At 42.7% G+C, this 20746-nt stretch overlaps 1 protein-coding gene across 1 annotated transcript in view; it reads left to right on the top strand.

Annotated features, from left to right (window-relative positions):
* Positions 1-20746, top strand: part of GSAP (gamma-secretase activating protein) — a 104688-nt gene that overhangs the window by 74579 nt on the left and 9363 nt on the right. The window contains exons 20-26 of the mRNA XM_050782746.1: positions 10800-10928; positions 11770-11828; positions 12526-12557; positions 14888-14949; positions 17407-17502; positions 19744-19814; positions 20329-20423. Of these exons, the coding sequence (XP_050638703.1) occupies positions 10800-10928; positions 11770-11828; positions 12526-12557; positions 14888-14949; positions 17407-17502; positions 19744-19814; positions 20329-20423 (544 nt within the window). The remainder of the gene's footprint in view (positions 1-10799; positions 10929-11769; positions 11829-12525; positions 12558-14887; positions 14950-17406; positions 17503-19743; positions 19815-20328; positions 20424-20746) is intronic.

Below are 20746 nucleotides of genomic sequence, written 5' to 3'. Positions count from 1 at the left end.
TCTATGGGGTCAACTAGGTTTATTTAGAATAGAATAATGGGTTGTGGAGAGAGGTATTGAGGATAGGAGAGTATATGGGTTTGGCACCATGGGGTGGATAGGCAAAACAATTTGGTTGATAGGTGCAGATCCTGAACTAACCTATAAGGCTTGTCTGTTTTTGGGACAGGCAAAATGGGGGAATTGTAAGGAGAGTTTATAGGCTTTAAAAGGCCATGCTGTAACAGGTGAGTGATAACAGGCTTTAATCCTTTTAAAGTGTGCTGAGGAATGGGATATTGGCATTGAGCAGGGTAAGGGTAATTAGGTTTTAATAGGATGGTAAGGGGTGCGTGATCTGTCACCAAGGAGGGAGTAGAGGTATCCTATACTTGTGGATTGAGGTGGGGAGATATAAGGAGAGAATGTGAAGGAGGCTTTGAACTGGGGAAAAGGCAGCAATGAGGTGTGACTATAGCCTAGGAATAGTCAGGGAAGCGGATAATTTAGTTAAAATGTCTTGACCTAATCAGGGAACTGGGCAGGTGGGGATAACTAAAAAGGAGTGCATACAAGAATATTGTCCAAGTTGGCACCAGAGTCGGGGAGTTTTAAGGGGTTTTGAAGCCTGGCCGTCAATACCCACAACAGTTACGGAGGCAAGGGAAATATGCCCTTGGAAAGAAGGTAATGTGGAGTGGGTAGCCTCTGTATTGATTAAGAAGGGGACAGGCTTACCTTCCACTGTAAGAGTTACTGAAAGCATCTGTGATGGTCCAGGAAGCTTCTGAGGCAATCGGGCAGCATCAGTCTTCAGCTGCTAAGCTGAGAAGATCTGGGAAGGAGTCAGCCTTGGGTCAGAGTTCCAGGGGCTCCGGGAGTGGCTGCCAGGCGAGTTGGACAGTCTGATTTCCAGTGGGGTCCCGCACAGATGGGACACAGCTTAGGAGGAATCCTGGGCTGTGGGCATTCCTTGGCCCAGTGGCCAGATTTCCGGCACTGAAGTAAGATCCTGGGGGAGGAGGTCCTGAAGTAATGCTTGACCGCTGCGGCTTAGGCATTTTGAAGTTCTTGTGTGCTGGAGATGTGGCTGGGGTTTCTCTCACAGTGGAGGCAAGGAATTGCAACTCAGAAATATGTTGCTACTTGGCTGCCTCTACTCTATTATTGTACACTTTGAAGGTGAGGTTAATTAAGTCCTGTTGTGGGGTTTGAGGGCTGGAATCTGATTTTTGGAGCTTTATGTAATGTCAGGAGCGGATTGGGTAATAAAATGCATATTGAAAATAAGACAGCCTTCTGGCCCTTCTGGGTCTAGGGCGGTAAAGCGTCTAAGGGTTGTTGCCAAATGGACCATGAACTGGGCTGGGTTTTTATATTTGATGAAAAAGAGCCTAAATGCTAACTGATTTGGGAGAGGTTGGATAAATAAAAAGGAGCATTAACCTTGACTGTGCCTTTAGCTCCAGCCACCTCTTTAAGAGGAAATTGTTGGGCAGGTAGGGGAGGGCTAGTAGCGGAAGGAAACTGTAAGCCAGACCAGGTGTGAGGAGGGGAGGTGATAAAAGGATTATAGGGTAGGGGAGTGGAGGCTGAAGAAGAATTGGGACCTGGCTTGGCCTCATGAGGAGCAGCCTGGGGAGGAGGGGAGAGGTCAGATGGGTCTGCAGAAAAGGAGGATTCAGAGGACTCAGAGCTTGGGGTGGAGACTGAAGGAACAGACAAGAGAGAAAGAAGACAGATTTGGAATGAGTCGCGTGGGAGCAGAGACTAGGGAGGGACCAATGTGTAAAAGAATGCCTGGACGTCAGGTACCTCAGACCCATTTGCTCATTTTTCGACAAAAATCATCCAGGTCTTGTAAAATGGAGAAATCAAAAGTGCTGTTTTCTGGCTATTTAGAACCATTATTGAGTTTGTACTGGGGCCAAGCAGTGTTGCAGAAGAAAATAAGGTGCTTAGGTTTTAGGTCAGGTGAGAGTTGAAGAGGTTTTAAGTCTTTGAGAACACAGGCTGAGGGAGAAGAAGAGGGAATGGAGGGTGAAAGGTTGCTATAGTGAAGGAGGCAAGCCCAGATAAAAGAGAGGGTAGAGACACAGAGAGAAGTGGGGTGTAGTGAGCAGCCCTGGGCTGCAATGTGGGTGAGCAGCCAAAGCAAGTGTCCCTGTAATTGACTTGCCACCAAGGGAATGTGGGTGAATGACCCCAGGACCACAGGCACATGCCACCAAGCCTGGGTGAATGTGGGCAGGTGTCCCCATGGTGATCAGACACCAATGGAGTGTGAGTGAATAATCAGGCAGGCCTCCCTGCAGTGATTAAAACACCAAGGGAAGACTGTCTTCCAGAGTCTGTGACTGACACCGGAGTTTTGGGTCCACAGATAATATGTGTCTCCTTTGTCTCTACTTCAGAGGAAAAAGAACTGGAATTGGAAGGACAGGGAGATTGAAGGGTAGCAAGAGAGGCTGGAGAAGAGAGTGAAAAGACCGCCCACCCGATTTGAAAGTGGTGAGATGTTCCTTGGGCTGGTCGGTCTGAGGACCTGAGGTCATAGGTGGATCTCCTCACGGAAGTGAGGGCGAGGACAGGGGACCGGTCTCCCGAAGGAGTCCTCCTGTTCCAGGTCTTTGGTACCAAATGTCACTTGCGTCTGTGTGAAGAGACCACCAAACAGGCTTTGTGTGAGCAATAAAGCTTTTTAATCACCTGGGTGAAGGCGGGCTGAGTCCGAAGAGAGTCTGCGAAGGGAGGTAGGGGTGGGGCCATTTTATAGGATTTGGGTGGGTAGTGGAAAATTACAGTCAAAGGGTACAAATTACAGTCAAATTACCTCTTTCAGGTAGGGGCAGGGGTCACAAGGTGCTCAGTGGGGGAGCTTCTGAGCCAGGAGAAGGAATTTCACAAGGTTAATCGCTCAGTTAAGGTGGGGTAGGAACAAATCACAATGGTAGAATGTCATCAGTTCAGGCAGGAACTGGCCATTTTCACTTCTTTTGTGATTCTTCACTTCCTTTAGGCCATCTGGATGTATACTGTAGGTCACAGGGGATATGATGGCTTAGCTTGGGCTCAGAGGCCTGACAAGGGCTAATTTACATTTACAAGGGATTTATGAGTTTACCAGTTTTACTACAACCTTATCAACATTGTGCCTTTGGGAGGTCATTAGTTCATGAGGGCAGAGCCCTGGCGATTGCAATTAGTACCCTCATAGAAGAGACCCTACAGAGCCAACTTGCCCTCCCGCCACATGAGGTTACAGTGAACACATGGAGGTCTAGGAAGTGGGCCCTTATCAGACACCACATCTGACCACAACCTGATTTTGGGCACTCCAGTCTGAAGAACTGTGAGAAATAAATTTGCTGATAAGCCATCTGGTTTATAGTATTTTGGTGTAGCTGCTGTAACAGACTAAGACCTATATGAACATCTTGGGCAGGATAAACCAGTTAAATCAGAAAATCTTCCTTAGAGAGACAAAGGACTTCCTCATCTTATAAATAGTTCTCAAAGTCATTTTAAAAATGACTGGTGTCATTTAAAAACTGGTGTCATTTCCTAAACAGGAAATATATTGAAACAAGGTGCTTGCCTTAAAAGGAATGTCATTAACAGTGTCCTTCCTAAGAATGATTTTATCCCTTTGTAAACTATGGATTGCTCTAGGGAAACGGCAACTTTCATAAAAGGCTAAAAATTGCCCTTGATTTTATTTTTATTTTTTAAAAATTTTGATTGATTGATTGATTGATTGAGATAGGGTCTCCCTCTGTCACCCAGGCTGGAGTGCAGTGGTGCCATAGTGGCTCACTGCAGCCTTGACTTCCTGGGTGTAAGCAGTCCTCCCACATCAGACTCCCAAGTAGTTGGGACCACAGGCACACGCCACCAAGCCTGGCTAATTTTTTTTTTTTTTTTTTTTTTCCTGTGGAGACAGGGTCTTAGTATGTTGCTGGGGCTGATCTCAAATTCCTGGCCTCGAGGGATCATCCCACCTCAGCCTCACAAAGTGCTGGGATTACACACATGAGTCACCACACTTGGCCTGCCCTTCATTTTATGAGAAGAAAAACCATTAAAACTATTCAACCACAGGAAGCATGTATGAGTTTTTAAAACTGGAAAATAAATATAAGTATAAAGATGAGCATGATACAAATGGAGAAATGGGATATTTTTACCACAGTCTTTAAGTTGGACATCTGTATTTAGTCACTTGTTAGAGATTGTTGATTACCTGACTCGGAGACTGGGAAGGACAAAAACTTACTGCTCCTTTCTACTTATGGCCACTCAGATGTGAGGGTGTTACTGCCAATGTCTATCAGTCGTCTGATGTCCCTGAGCAACTGGGAGAAGAGTAGTTTATACCTGGGCTGCTCTCCATTCAGAGACTTATCTGCTTTTTCACTGGTGTTAAACTGTTTTAGGCTGAGTGCGCTGGCTCACACCTGTAATCCCAGCACTTTGGGAGGCCGAGGTGGGTGGATCACTTGAGGCCAGGAGTTCGAGACCAGCCTGGCCAACATGGTGAAACCCTGTCTCTATAGAAAATATAAAAATTAGCAGAGTATGGTGGTGCACGCCTGTAACCCCCAGTACTTGGGAGGCTGAGGCAAGAGAATTCCTTGAACCTGGGAGGTGGAGGTTGCAGTGAGCCAAGATCACGCCACTGCACTCCAGCCTGGGTGACAGAGCAAGACTCCACCTCACAAACAAAACACAAAGTTTTAATTGGGCAGAGCGTGAGTGTAATTAATTGCTTAGTGAAGCACAAAAGACACAAAAGCACAAAAGACTTGACCCCCACAATACAGACAACCATGATCACTTAAATAAAAAGATTTTTAGTGGTCTGAAGTATTGGTATAATTACAATGTAATAGTTTACAATTTTTAAAAATTGTTGCTTTGACAAAGATGTAGCATCAATAGCCGTGTTAGTTGGTTATGTGGGAAATACTGATTTCCCAAAGTTCAGTTTGCACATATTTTCTGGAACAGTTAATTATAGTGAGGCCAGTGGATACCATAAACCTTAATTTTATGATGCAACAAAAAAATACTAATTAGAGGTAGATTAGCATAGATTAAAAAAATAAGATGATACTGGCTGGGCACGGTGGCTCATGCCTATAATCCCATCATTTTGGGAGGCCTAGGCGGGTGGATCACCTGAGGTCAGCAGTTCGAGACTGGCTTGGCCAACACGGTGAAACCCCTGTCTCTACTAAAAATGCAAAAATTAGCTGGGCATGGTGGTGGGCGCCTGTAGTCCCAGCTACCCGGGAGGCTGAGGCAGGAGAATTGCTTGAACCTGGGAGTTGGAGGTTGCAGTGAGCCAAGATTGCGCCATTGCACTCCAGCCTGGGCGACAGAGGGAGACTGCATCTCAAAAAAACAAAAACAAAAAGAAGAGCTTGAGGCTAGTGATTTCATTCCTGTTGTTTCTGTACCAATGGGGGTGTCTTCAGGCTACTTCCTAGATGATGAAATTGAGGAACAGACCCAGGATGGAGGATTCTTGTTTTTGTTCCTCTTCTACCAGCTACTACACTGTGCTGGTCTTATTCATAGTTTTGGTTGGGGACAAGTGTTTTTAATTCTCAAGACTGAGAGGAGGGAAAGAGCTTAGCATTGACTTTCTCAGGGCATAAACTGATTGTGAGATGGAATAGTTTAGAGCCATATTTAGTGATTTCATTTTTAGAAAAAAATTCAACCCATTGAAAATAATAGAAACTACCCAGATGGGCAAGTAAGTGGAAATTTTTGCGAGATAAGGAGCGAGTCCATTTATATTCAGGAGACCTTGAAATTGCAGAATGCATTTCCCTAAGTGGGCAGCCTTAGTAGTTCTGGTCACTTACCCTGTGAATGAGTGTTCCTGTTTAGAGCATCTTAGTTTAGTGCCTTCCTAGCTTTATGTATACACAACATTTTCTATTTATTCTGTCAGTGCTTAGAGGTAGTGGGTCACTGTGTTTCTCTGGGCTGTAAGTAAAAGCTGATACTGAGATGGGATCCACTGAAGAGCCAAATTGGATGATGCTTTAGCTGTGCTAGTTGAGTCCTGGCACACAGAGGAAATGGTTCTCTTTGAGCTGGCCGACTCCTCTGTAAGAAGATGCTGGTTAATCAGCAGAAGTAGGACCAAAGCCAGAGGGCCTTTTAGAAATGAAAGACAGATTTTTTTTTTTTTTTCTGGCAGTAATTTGCAGATGAACCAGTACCACAGAGTTTTTTTGTTTGTTTGTTTTTGGATTAATCAGCAATCCAAATAATAAATGGGAAACAATTCCTTAATGTAACCCACTGGTTCTTTTGTTCAGTGAATAGTTGTGATGGGCTGTGTTTGGCAATTATTTCAGGTCATCCTACGAGAAAAAACTCCCCTTTATGTAGGAAAATGCTTCTAGGTCATTCCTTGAGGATCTGATTGCTTCTAACATTGTCTCTAATTCAGGGGTATTTTTCTTTGCTTTGGTTTATTTTTTAAGACAGTCTCATTCTGTCATCCAGGCTGGAATGCAGTGGCATGATCTTGGCTCACTGCAACCTCTGCCTCCCCAGGTTCAGGTGATCCTCCCATCTCAGCTTTCCAAGTAGCTGGGACTACAAGTACACGCCACCATGCCCAGCTAATTTTTTGCATTTTTAGTAGAGCCAGGTTTTCACCATGTTGCCCAGGTCTCGAACTCCTGAGCTCAAGTAATCCACCCATCTTGGCCTCCCAAAGTGCTGGAATTGCAGGTGTGAGCCACTGCACCTGGCATGGGTATGTTTCTTATACAGCATTTTTGTGTTTTATTTTTAAAGCTTTATTAGCTCTTTTCAAGTAGCTGGTGATGGGCTTTTTGGGCGGTTGTGGCTTTCATTTTGTGGTGCTGTTGTTCCTGATGAGTACAGTATTTGCTTTGTTGGATAAGTGCTAGCTGATTGACAGTGATTTCCTGTGCTCCCAGGTTCATCCTTTTTTTTTTTTTTTTTTTTTTTTTTTTTTTAATTTTAAGTTCCAGGATACATGTGCAGGACATGCAGGTTTGTTACATAGGTAAACGTATGCCACAGTGGTTTGCTGCACCTATCAACCCATCACCTAGGTATTAAGCCCAGCATGCATTAGCTATTTACTCTGATGCTTTCCTTCCCCCAAACCCCCAAGAGGCCCGAGTGTGTGTTGTTCCCCTCCCTGTGTCCATGTGTTCTCATTGTTCAGCTCCCACTTATAAGTGAGAACAAGTGGCATTCGGTTTTCTCTCCCTGTGTTAGTTTGCTGAGGATAATGGCTTCCAGCTCCATCTGTGTCCCTGCAAAGGACATGATCTTGTTCTTTTTTGTGGCTGCATAGTATTCCATGTGTATATGTACCACATTTTCTTTATCCAGTCTATCATTAATGGGCATTTGGATTGATTCCATTTCTTCACTATTGTGAATAGTGCTGCAGTGAACATACATGTGCATGTAGCTTTATAATAGAAGGATTTGTATCCCTTTGGGTATATACCCAGCAATGGGATTGCTGGGTCAAATGGTATAATACTTCTGGTTCTAGGTCTTTGAGAAATCGCCATACTGTCCTCCACAATGGTTGAACTAGTTTACATTCCCACCAACAGTGTAAAAGCATTTCTATTTCTCCACAGTCTCACCAGCATCTGTTGTTTCTTGACCAGGCTCAGCCTAGAGCATAGGTGGTGCAATGGTGTGTCTTGGCTCTTAGGATGGGATTCTGCAGATTCAACTCTCCCTTCCCCTCCCCTCCATTCTGGGTTACAGCATCTAAAATGTTATGTGGGAGATCCTTTTATTCTCTGGGATAATGAGCATGCTGGCGTCACCTTGGCATTTAGAATCCCTCAAAGATTTGGCCCTAACTACCTCTTCAACTATATCTCCTATTTTAAAACCACACAATAAACTAGAGGTGTATAGATTGAATTAAGTGTTTGAGGGTGGGGTGCCCAGGATTACTTGAACATGCTCACTGTTCTCAGTCGTGGCTGAATGTTAGGATCACTTGGGGGAACTTGTAAAACTCATAAGGCTCAGGCACACCCCAGGCCAATTAAATCAAATTGGGGATGGGACCCAGGTGGTTCCAATGGGCAGCTGAGGCTGGGAGTTGCCCATGCTGGAGGGTATTGTCTTCACCATAGAGAATGAAGTGCTGTTGGCTCTAATGCTCTGGCTCAGATCTGAGCCCCGAATCCAGGTTATAGTCTCTGTCTTTGCTCACACCTAAGAGTCCCACCTGGAACATCCTTTCCTTGTCCTTCACTGTCTCAAATAGACTTTCCAACTTACAATGATCTCTGTGCATTTCTTTTTTTTGGAGACAGAGTCTCGCTCTGTCGCCAGGCTGGAGTGCAGTGGTGCCATCTTGGCTCACTGCAACCTCCGCCTCCCGGGTTCAAGTGATTCTCCTGCCTCAGCCTCCCAAGTAGCTGGGACTACAGGTGCATGCAAGCACACCCAGCTAATTTTTGTATTTTTAGTAGACATGGGGTTTCATCATGTTGGCCAGGGTGGTCTTGATCTCTTGACCTTGTGATCTGCCTGCCTCTGCCTCCCAAAGTGCTGGGATTACAGGCATGACCCATCGCACCAGGCTGCATTTCTTAACTGAGAAAAATTATCACTTCTCTAGTGGATACCAAATAGTGACATAGTTTTTTTTTCTGTATCATCTTAATATCTGTAAGATATTATAGATATTCTAATATCTATATTAGGTCAGTGACCTCTCTGAAAACGATGTAAGTTCATGTGAAAATATTTTTGGGATGTTTGGCTAACAGTATTTCTTACTTAAATGTAAGTTTTAATTTTTGTTTTATTTTAAATTCAGATCCTTTTCCTTCTAACTCTAGTCTATTTTAGGCCATGGATTTCTTTGAAAATCTGGTGCAAGCTATAGACTGTCTCCCCAGAAGAGCACTCATACAAACACATGCTCTGTTTTACATTTAGGCAGTGGGTGCTGGAGCCCCTCAAAAGCCTGTCCACGGACATGTGGCGAGCTCTGTTTTATCTGTTTCTTCTTAGCAGACAGATGGCTATGCTAATTAGCCTGATTTGATAATTCCACAATGTATGCATGTATTGAAACACCACATTGCAACCCATAAATGTATACAATTATTTGTTAATTTAAAATAAAACAAAACTACGAAAAATGTGCCTACCTCCCCAAAAGGTTATGAGGAAAGGGATTTTTAAAAATGGAGTAAGAAGGAAGGTAATTTGGGCGAGATCTTTTCTTAGGAGCTGCAGGGAGTGGGGACTTCTAACAACAGGATAGCATTTGACTTGAGGGGATGGGGCCAGATGACAGGTAGAGGGCACCTGACTTTCTCCCCTTCCATATCCTGTCCTGGGCAACATCTGGGTGAACTGCGTGGGTGGTGGGACTCCTGTGGCCAAGCAGGAGGAGTTAATAGCTCAACAGAACGCTAGATGTCACCACAACACCAATTAGTGTTCTGGCTTTTGGCACTCCTGTGCCTGAGCCCAGATTAGGACAGCAAGAAATCTTTAGAGACTTCCAGTCAGGGACCTAATTCTGTCAAACGTCTACAGGATTTGTCTTGTCTTTTTTTTTTTTTTTCTTAAATACAAAGAAGAACCAAAGGGTGGATAAGTGTACATTCATTATAACTAAATGGAAAGGGAAAGAAAAGATGAGTGAGGTGAGTCAAGTGAGGAGTGGGATCTGATTCATGTTTTCCCCTGGAAATGAGACTTTCTTGGCAAGAGTTTTTTCTGTCTCTGGGAGGAGGGATGTTGGCTGGATGGGCATTTCAGGCTTCTGAAACAGCAAGTTTTAATGTTATGTTATTCACTTTACTGATACTCCAAAATACATTTCAAACCAATTATGACTGTCTTTTGAATAAAAATGGTAATAATGTGCTATAATTTAACATGAGGGCATTTTTCTTGATCGAGGTTTGTTTTTGTTTTTTGTTTTTTGTTTTTTAAGTTTTCTTATTTTTCTTGCAGTTCAGCCAAGTCTGTCACCTTGGCAGGCAATAGCTCACTTAGTTTTATGACCACACATTACATCTCTGGCCCCAATCAAATCATTTGTAAATGCACATATTTTGGCAAAAAGTATCATAAGTCTACCTTTTTTGGTTTGTGTCAGAATATCCTTCAACACTAAGAATGTATTAACATTGCATTTTATTATTTAAAAATGAATATAATGGATACATTCTTGCTTCAGGGTAGTACAATTATATCAATAATTCAAAGATCTAGATAGAATGCTGACTAATTCTGTTTTGGTGTATGTGACAATGTAAAATTAGTTCATTTTATCTGTTTTTGATTCCTAGGTTTTGAAAAATGTCCTTGGGAGTAAATAAGTTTAGCAGGAAAGTACGCCTACTCTACTTATCCAAATGTTAATGAACTTTGTCTTAGTGAACATGGCACTGTTGACACCACCTAAGTCATAAAAACAGGGCTCTAGGGAGGAAATGACTCAATGTGTTTAATACAGGTTTCCCTGCTAAGCCTCAACCCAGGGAAGTCCTGTTGGTTTTGAGAAGTGAGCAGCAATTCTCTATGTGGTTAAAAAAACAAAACAAAACCAAAAAGATAGAAAATGAAGTGGGGAAACAAGATCCTTTAAGTCTATTTGAGAATCCCTATTGGGTCTAGAATGCCATCCTCTGTGGAATGTATTCACTCAGAAACGTGGGCCATGAGAGCTGGGGAAATAAGGCGTGCGTGATACTCGCTGGGTGGTTTGGGCCACTGGGCCTGCCTCTGAAGGCCACTGATGTTTTTGTCTCCTACAGGTGCTCAACTTTAAGGGCTACTGGGAAAAACTGAACTCCAACCTAGAATATGTTAAGTATGCCAAGCCACACTTCCACTATAACAACATTGTGGTCAGGAGAGAGTGGCACAACCTGATCTCTGAAGAGGTATGAGTGGGTCAGTGAGAACAAAGCCAGCTGCCAGGCATAGTGGACTGGATCCAGGCGATGCCTTTAAATCATAAGGCTGGCTTCCATGTGCAGCACTGTTCTCAATTGCCAGGCACTCGAACGTTGTCATTACTGATCTCAGTAGGCAGAGATGCTTCTATGATCTCTGTTCTCCTGGGGAGGAAACTGAAGAGCAGAAAGTTTAAGGGACACACAGCACATTCATAGTAGAGTACGATTAATATCCACGTCTCAGATGTGTTCTCAGGTTACTTACGTAGTTAAAAATTGATTTTAAAAAATCTAGGTGTTCCCAAATTAGTGGTCATTAGGGGTTGGGGTAGTTGGAGGGAGAATAGTGGATGTGACTCACTGTCCAGGGGCGACCTAGGGAAATCTTTAGGGGTGATCGAAGAGTTCTCTATCTTGATTGTGGTGGTATCTTGTGGGACATGAATCTAAACATGATAAGATGACATAGAATGACACACATTGTACCAATGTCAATTTTTGATTTTGATATTGTGCTCTAGTTATGTAAGATATAAGCACTGAGGAGACTGGGTGGAGGGTACATTGGATCTCTCTCTAGTATCGCTGCACATAGATTAGTGTTGTTGTATGTAGTATATAGTTGACTTGCAGTTTCCTGTGAATCTGTAATTGTTTCAGAATAAAATGTTTCTTAAAACTTTTTGAAAAATCTAGGTGTTCTGATTACCTGGAAAATATATTTCTTCTATCTGATGCTCTTAACTGTATTGCATTATGTCCTTGATGTGAAAAGTCACCAATAAAACCTTTACCTTCCATACTCCTGATGTGTTCTCACTCCTAGAAAACAGGAAAAAGAAGGTCCACGGCATACGTGAGGACTATTCTTGATAATGCAATAAAGTAAGTGAAATTAGAGGTTATCGTATCTGTAAGATGGTTAACATTTACAATTACTTTGTTTTGTTGGCTACCTTTTATAGAAGTAGTTTACTTTTGTTGCATATCCCCAGCAAAATGATATTGTCAGCTTCACAAATGCATCCACTTGGACCCTATTCTGGAATTTGTTGCTGGAATTTCTAGTGGGAAAAGCTTATATGTTGAACCTTATAGACTTGTAACCTGTGAATAGATGTTTACAATGGATAAGTGGTAAAGAAATTTCCTATTAGTGAGCATTTTAGGAGAAAAAGGCAAATACTCGTTTGATTTTTTTTTTTTTTAAGTGTCAGTGGGCTAGTGAGCTTGCTCTTATTTTGAAAGCCTATTTTCTGGATATATGAGTCATCTCAGAGTACTAAAAGTATAGGCCCCATTCCAACCTCTGTTCTATTTTCTGTCCCCATTATTTTAACTGAGAGCTACAATTGTTTTAAATTATTGCCGTTGTTGGCACTAAAGGGTTTTGAGATTTTATAATTGCCTAATGTGGCTTTCACTACATTGATCAAATGTAGTGAAATGATTTTCAGCAGCCTAAGAATAGTTTCTACAGTGGTTTTTATGCATTTTTAAAGGAGGATATCTTTGTATAATGTGGCTTTAAATTTTTTAAAAGCAATGCTGTCTATGAATAACATGGCTAATTTCTTCGTAGGGTGATTTCTAACCTAGAAGCAAGAAATTTGGGTAAGAAAAGATCTGTAATAAAGCCTTCTGGGTTTCAGTCAGTGTTTTGTTTGTAGCACTGTTCTTCCTACCACTGTGGGTTGGCAAGAAAATCACTTCCAGTAGTGTGGTGCAGGCAGCACCTTTTAATATCTTGTTGTTAGAGTGGCTGCACAGCTCTTCCCATGTCTGTCTAGGCGCCAGGACCTCCGGGGACAGCTGCTGAATGTGCTTTTGCTGTGGGAGTCCCTGGGTGATGCATTGCCTTGCGGTTCTCCTTATTTCCTGTCATACAGAGCTGCCCTCTGGCTGTGCCCACAAGGATGCATTTTGGCAATTCCCTTGGCTTGGCGCTGCTTGCTTTCTAGCTGTCTGATCCTACCAGGTCTTGCCTTGTATGTGCCTCTCATTTTGGTTAAAAATTGGGCACAGAGGTCCTAGAGGTATAAAGATGAGGAGCTTCCAGGTAAGCAGTGTGGAAAGAGCATAGGCTTGAGAGCTAGACAGAGCTGGACTTATATTCCAGCATGGCCTCATGTGAACCAAGTGCTCCTGGGCAAGTCACTTAACCATTTGTGCACTGTCCTCCTCAGGGGAATGAGGAGAAAATGAGACTAACTGGGGTAATGCAGATAGCACCTAGCATAGTGCTTAGCGCATGTGGGTACCTGAGGTGGCTCCTTTATCCTTAGTGTGTAAGGAAGAAATGTTAACGTGTGGCTTCTAAACCAAATGACAGGTATTATGTAATCTGTAGGTGTAGGGAGTGAGAGGATAGGTCAGGAGCGGGGATGGCTGGAGAGGGAGGGAGGTTGGAAGAGGCTCCCCAAAGGGCTGACATGTGAGTTAAGTCTTGATAAACAAAGGGGACTTGGCCAGGTGAAACGAGGGGAGGGGAATGCTGAGCATATTCAGGCATAGGCTTGTTTGTAGTTGCCAGAAGAACACTTCCATGCCTCATGAAGGTCAGCGTTCATTAAATAAGCTTTTGTTTTTATATCCCAATCCTGTTTTATGGGCTTGGATGTTGGGTGACTCTAATGGAAACTATTTTATACTGTGCATTGCTGCACCTCCTGCAACTGTGCACACAGCACAGTGAACTGTGACAGTGCACTTGTCATCCAGCTTAGGCTGACAGAGCCTGGGCTCACTGACCAGACCAGGAGGAACCAGCCCCTGCCTTACCAGGCCATCAATGCCTGAAGCCAGGGGATCTGCCCTGCCAGACAGGGGCATGCGTGTGTGTGTTTCAGGCATACCATCCTTGCATTGCTGGGGGTTTTGCAACGGGGAATGTTGCTAGTCTGGTTGAGGTTTCTGTCATGCCACCCCTCCTGCCCTGCTTATGGAGCTACTCTATGTGTCAAGGCCGTTTGCATCCTGCTACTAGTCAGTCTCTCTTAATGCACTTTAGGAAACTCTTCCCTTTCCTCGCATATGCTTTGCATATACTAGTTCCCCATAAAGAATGTCACTGCCTGAAACAGAACATTCTGTGAAATGCAGGGCTGTTGGATCCACATGTTAAATTGTTTCATATCAATCAGAAGGGTTGTGTGGGATCCAGGGAAGATTTATCCCAGGGGGTCAAGAGATATCTATGCCCTCCCAGAAGGAGTTGCCAGCCCACTGAGCAGGGTGGTTCTACCCTCTTGCCTGGCACTGGATCTCAAGTATTTAAGAAGAAAAGAATGGAATACAAAGATGTTAGAAGTGCTTTGGGGCAGATTTTCCAGCAAAACTGGGTTTGTCTGCCCCTAGGGCTACTACACTGTAGTGTGCATTGCAAATCACGGTGGAGAAAGTACCATTTCATTTAACATATCACTTTTCCACCTTTTCCTAGCTACCTTTGTAGTCTGATAACTTGTGCCAGTTAGTAGTATTTGCTGCAGTAATTGACTGGCCTCCTCAGCTCAGTAACTCCCAAGGCTACTGAACTACAGGGTTCAGAAAGTAGAAAGGAGCCATGCAGTCCTTCCACTGAGCCCTGTTCCCTCAGTTTATGATCCCAGAAGGGTTAAGAGAAGGCCCAAGTCCCTCTGTTTTCAGTGGAGCAGAGGTTCTTAGCAGTGAGTTTTAGTGTTAAACAAAAATCAAAGCTAGAGCCTACTGGGGTTGAGGAATGTGTTTTCTTCCTTTCTTGGTCATTCCCTGTTTCACATGGCTCTGATAAGTTCACCTTGTAGGAGTAGGTCACACTTAGGTGATGAAAAATTTTCATCCTGTCAGGGAAGTGTTATGTTTTCCCAATGACTCAGAGAACGGAAACCCAGGCTGATTCTTCTTCCTCTAACCCATCTCATGAAAACTGCTCAGAGCTTAACTATTGCTCTATTTCATTTCAGGGCCAAGATTAACACCCCTCTTGCAGGAGGAAGACAGCCACCAGCGGCTGCTCATGGGGCTGGTAAGTGGTATGTGGGTTCTTTAGGGACTGACCCTAAGACAAGGGGAAAGGGTTACAGTGGGCTTCTCATTCTGATCTTATTCTTTATTCTTTACACAAGTATGTTTTGCCAGCATTATGGACCCTGTGTGTCCAGTGGTAAGCAACCCATATGATTTCTGCCCTCTTGGAATATGTAGTCAGGAGGGAAGACACACATGAATCACACCAATACATATGTAATTTACAACATGATAAGGAGTGTATAGCGTTGAGAGTGCTTTAAAAAAGGAAAGAGCTGCATCTTTGTGGCATTTGTATTTGGGATTTCAAATACAACATAACAGGCTGGGCACAGTGGCTCATGCCTCTAATCCTAGCACTTTGGGAGGCCAAGGCAGGCGAATCACCTGAGGTCAGGAGTTTGAGACCAGCCTGGCCAACATGGTGAAACCCTGTCTGTACTAAAAATACAAAAATTAGCTGGGCATGATGGTGCATACCTGTAATCTCAGCTACTCAGGAGGCTGAGGCAGGAGAATCGCTGGAACCCAGGAAGTGGAAGTTGCAGTGAGCCAAGATTTGCACCACTGCACTCCATCCTGGGTGACAGAGGGAGACTGTCTCAAAAAACAAAACAAAACAACAACAAAAAAACAACAGAACAAAGTACTTTTTCTCAAGAAGTCATAATACTAGGATGACCAAAGAAATATAAATCAAAATAAATTAATTGAAAAGCAGAATTTGTAAATAAATCCAAAACCTTTAAAAAGCTGATTAAAGAGACATCTGGACAGCCTAATAACATATTTTTAATACCATATGGACTTAAGAATGGGATAATCTATTTATTAGTTTAGGTTTAATTTTCAACTTTTCTGCCTTTATTGCAGTCATTAGTGTTGTTTCTACATAATATATTTGAATTTCTATAGTAAGGTTTGAGTTTCATAGTTTTTAATATATTAGGAGAGGTTAGTTTAGATATGGCAACAATAGTAAAAGAAAAATCTCACATATACAAGAAGGAAATAATTATGGTACTTTTATAAAATTAAATATTGCGCAGCCATTAAAATAGTATGGCAAACATGGCTGGGCACTGTAGCTCACGCCTATTATCCCAGCACTTTGGGAGGCCGAGGCAGGTGGATCACCTGAGGTCAGGAGTTCGAGACCAGCCTAGCCAACATGGCGAAATCCTGTCTCTACTAAAAATACAAAAATTAGCTGGACATGGTAGCACACGCCTGTAATCTCAGCTACTGGGAGGCCTGAGACATGAGAATCGTTTGAACCTGGGAGGTGGAGATTGCAGTGAGCTGAGATCGCACCACTGCACTCCAGCCTGGGTGACAGAGCAAAAAAAAAAAAAAAAAAAAAAAAAAGTATGGCAAACAATGTTTATACGACAAACATGCAACATTAGAATGGGTGTGCACACCAGGGAAAAGAAAAAAATAACCCTCAATTATTAATGTGGGTGTTAGGATTATGGGCGATTTTAATTTTTATCTTCATGGAAAAATTGAAAAGCACAAAGAAGTATGCACTATGTATTACACAGAAAACATCTTTTATTTAAAGCCAAATTAATTGGCACATGCATGAGACTGAATTGAAATAATATACCACTATGTCTTGGCCTGGAAGGTTGTCGACTCGGTTTTACTCAGGGTATTGTAATGTGAATCTGCTAAAATAGAAGATGTGTGCATGGGTGATATAAGCTGTACAACTCCCTTGTGCTGTTTATTGGCACAAACATGGCCCTGGCATCCTGCTCTTGCTGAGCGTGTTGTCTAGGCAAAAGGCAGAGGAGGAAGGAGGAGAAAAGCAAAAGGTGGGGAGGGCTGCAATGTTAATGGTTGGGGGAGTGGGGAGGCCCAAGGATGATCAGACAAAGTGAGTTTAGAAACAAACCTATTTGGAGGCACCAGAATGAATATTTCATTACCTTTGCATGTCAAGGGGCTGTGTTGAGTGTCTGTGGCCACTGTGGAAAGGGAAGTACTTGATTATTTCCCGTTTATTCCTGCCTCTCTCCTTCCAAAACACCCAAAGCTGTTGCCCCCATTGGCTCAGTCATTCTATGTATAGAGTTGTTCCTGTTAATCCCCCAGGACTCTAGGAGCAGTAGACTTCCATTGTTTGGTAGATCCCAAAGCCTGTGACTTCTAAGTTGGTGACTTTCACTGTCTTCTTTGGAGGATTCTCATCAGAGTTAGAGCCTTACTCACAGTCGCTCACTGGGCTTTGGGTGAATCATAAGTAATTCATTTTGAGGCAAATGTTGGGGACCCCTTATTTATGCGCACCAGAGAAATATTGACAGTTATGCATTTCCGTTGATGGGACCTTCAGATCCAATATTTTTTATATTGATGAGGAATGTTAATAAGTGGATCTAATTCAAACCAGTTGCAGGTATGTGTGGGTAGGCTGTGACTTATCTAATGCATATCCTGTTTTCAGATGGTGTCTGAGCTAAAAGACCATTTTTTGAGACACCTACAGGGTGTAGAAAAGAAGAAAATTGAACAGATGGTTCTGGACTACATTTCAAAACTGGTTGGTCTTGCTTTTTATTCTCCTCATATCCCCCTTCACCCCACTCCCCATATAGTTCTGAAAATGTGGTTCAGTGAACCCATTTATGTGTGTTTCAAATTAGATTTTTGGAGATCTCCCGTTCTTAAACCAGCACTTGGTGCTATAGATTGAGAAAAGGGAAACAAGGACCATAAACAAAAGAGCATTTGGTGTGGAAAGTGGGTTCTTGCCCTCCCTTCAAATACTGATTATACACCCATGGAAGCATAGGACAGTGAATTTAGTATGCTTGCCAAATGTTGATATCTCGTCTTGGCAACTTCCAGCTCCTTATTAAACAGTAAGGAATGACTTCTCTACATGGAGGTTTATGCAGACATGAGAGAACTTGAACTTCAAATCTTAATTAGTTCCAGTGGCCTAACTAGGCCAGATTCTAGCTCACTTGTATGAATACTGCCATGTGAGACTGAGATTGGCAGTTCCTTACCTGGTAGCCGCTTACTGAAATTTTGTGATCCAGATTTGTAACACCACTCTATGTGTGAATAGTAGTGATATGACTAGATGGAATTTTAAGGTTGTCTTGAGTCTTTCAAAAAGCATATAGAGTTGAGGCCTGATCTTGCTTAGAATCTAGAAATAATGTTGGACAAATTCAAAAAAACATATTTGCACAGAAAGAGAAAACACTCCATTATTTCTCCAAATTTGTATAAGATCAGTATGCAAATAAGTCAGTGTGTGAACATATATTTTTCCACTGAACTCTGGAAGATTTATTAAATTTATTAGACATAATCCTCATTTAATCATTTCATGTTTAATTTTCAAGTTTTCTGCCTTTATTGCAGTCATTAGTGTTGTTTCTTCATAATATATCTGAATTTCTATAGTAAGGTTTGAGTTTCATAGTTTTTAATATATTTGGAGAAGTTAGTATTCTCATGTAGTGATATTTATAATCAGAGATTTGAATATTTCTTAAGTCTTCCTCTCAATAGAACTGTACCAAGGAACTCACTTTATGAATGTGTTACTGATCCTCCCCATGTTGACATTAACTTGCTTTTTTTAAAAACTCACAACACACAGTAATTTAACACATCCACCTATCACCTTTATTTCTGTTGACTTGAAATCTTTTCTCCCAAAGTGCTAAGAAGGTTTTCCATTCAATCGTCATTTTTCTCCATAGTTAATAACATAAGTTTTAACACCAGTTTGTGTTAACAGCCTGTAGAACCAACAGGCCCAGAAACGATACATATGAAGTCTCAGAAAACTCAAGGTCCCTGACATTGATTCAGCAGTCACTGATTGAGGCCACATCTCCCTGCCCCTGCCCAGCAGCCACTAGTCATGCCTTCTGCTCCCCTCTAAGGAGAGTGGCGGGCATCCTTTCTAAAACATATCCAAGAAAGTTGCTGCAGAACCTGATTATATTGGTTACAACTTACTTGATTTCAGCCAAGGAGAAACTGAGGATCTGTATCACTGAGGATAGCGTTTGCCTGTGAGTCTATGGAGATCCTTCTGCTTTGCCCCCTGTTTTTGACCCACACAATGTGTGGATTCATGGCCGATAACAGCTCCATAGGGACTGCTTTTCTGCTGGCAAACTCATTGCAGAGTTAGAATGGGTTTCTGGATAGAGCTCTAAGACAAAGAAGGCTACCTACTTTGGTTGATTAGTTCCAGTCAGTGTGCTAACCAATTCTTACAACAACCCTATGAAATATTTCCCCTTACTTTACAGATGAGGACACTGCAATCTGGAGAGGGTGGGTAACCTCTATAGGGTTCCACAACTAGTAATGTTAGAATCTGGACTTGATACCAGTCTTACTCCACAGCTCATGATCATGACCTCCATTCTGTGTCTCTTTTCTTCTGACTGACCACTGTTCACTCTTGCATTGTGACAGGCCTAGAGCAAACCCTGTAGCACTTTACCTTCACCGATGGATGAGGGTCTGGAAGTGTGAGTGGTGGGGCCAGTTAGCTGGGCTGGGGAGGCTGAGCTGGGGCACCACTCGCACAGACAGAGGATGCTCTGTTAGATTCTGGTGCACATTTTCAGTCTTTCCATTTTGGGTTCAGTGCATTAGAATTGACCTCAGAAAAGCTAGTTCTGTGTCTGGGCGCAGCCTGAATGCCAGCTGCCCTGAAATGCTTATCTGAGTTATGGAGGCCTAGCTGTGGAGCCCTTGAGGGAAGGAATGGAGCAATGGTTAATGGACTGTCTTCACCCTCCAGCTGGATCTCATTTGCCACATCCTAGAAACCAGTTGGAGGAAACATAATCTTCATTCCTGCATTCTCCACTTGTACGCAAGTATTTCTCACTTTTATCATGGTGTACAAAGAGTGGAAACAACTCTGTTTTAGCAGAACCCTTTTGAAATGTACTGGTTCAAATCAGTTCTCACCAGCTCCAACACCATCTAGCTTAATTCCATACTCAGCATTTAAAGTTATGCCCCCCTGCATGTGTACCCTTTAATATATAATAAAAGCTAAAATTAAAAAAAATGTTATGCCCCTGTTACTTTACCCATCCTCTTTCCCTGGCACATGGTTGGTGACAGGGGAGGGACAAATAAGCCCAGTACTGCCAAGAAGGGGAATTTTACTTAATACAATGTGTAACATATGTGCCTACTCTGATTAAATTCTAGGCATTAGGATGACGGTCACAGTCATATTTATGGGGCTTTCTACAAGGCACAGCATTTCATGATTAGCATGAACCCTTGTGTAGTACTCAAAGCCCCTGCTTAGGACAAATGGGGTGTCACAGATGAGCTCCTTGGCTAACATGCTTTGTTTTTTTTAACCCAGCAACAGTCGTGGCAGTGCTGCTGAATTTGCAGTTTTTCACATCATGACCAGGATTCTCGAAGCTACAAAGAGTTTGTTTTTACCTCTGCCTCCTGGTAAGTGTTGGCTCTTTTGTCCTTTGGTGTAATAAATTTATTTCTTCTTCATATGGGCCCTTGCCTTTGGTACTTTGTAAGTTTGATGATGAGACTTGTGTATGAGAAATTGTGTGTCTGGTGTCACTGTGAGTGATGGGCCCTTAGGTTGGTCTCTGCTGACCAGAGCTCCTCTGACTACTAAACTATGCTGTAGCTTATTACTAACTTTAGGGAACCTAGGCTTACCCCATGCAGCTTTCTAGGATAATTTGAACCAGTGGAGCTAATTCAGGGAGCTCTGTCTCTGATGTCGCCAGGCCTAGTTTATCTGATTGAGATGT

This window comes from Macaca thibetana, chromosome 3, assembly GCF_024542745.1.
Source record: "Macaca thibetana thibetana isolate TM-01 chromosome 3, ASM2454274v1, whole genome shotgun sequence".
Taxonomy (NCBI): domain Eukaryota; kingdom Metazoa; phylum Chordata; class Mammalia; order Primates; family Cercopithecidae; genus Macaca; species Macaca thibetana.
Note: the sequence above shows the minus strand (reverse complement) of the source record. Positions and strands in the feature narration are given on the sequence as shown.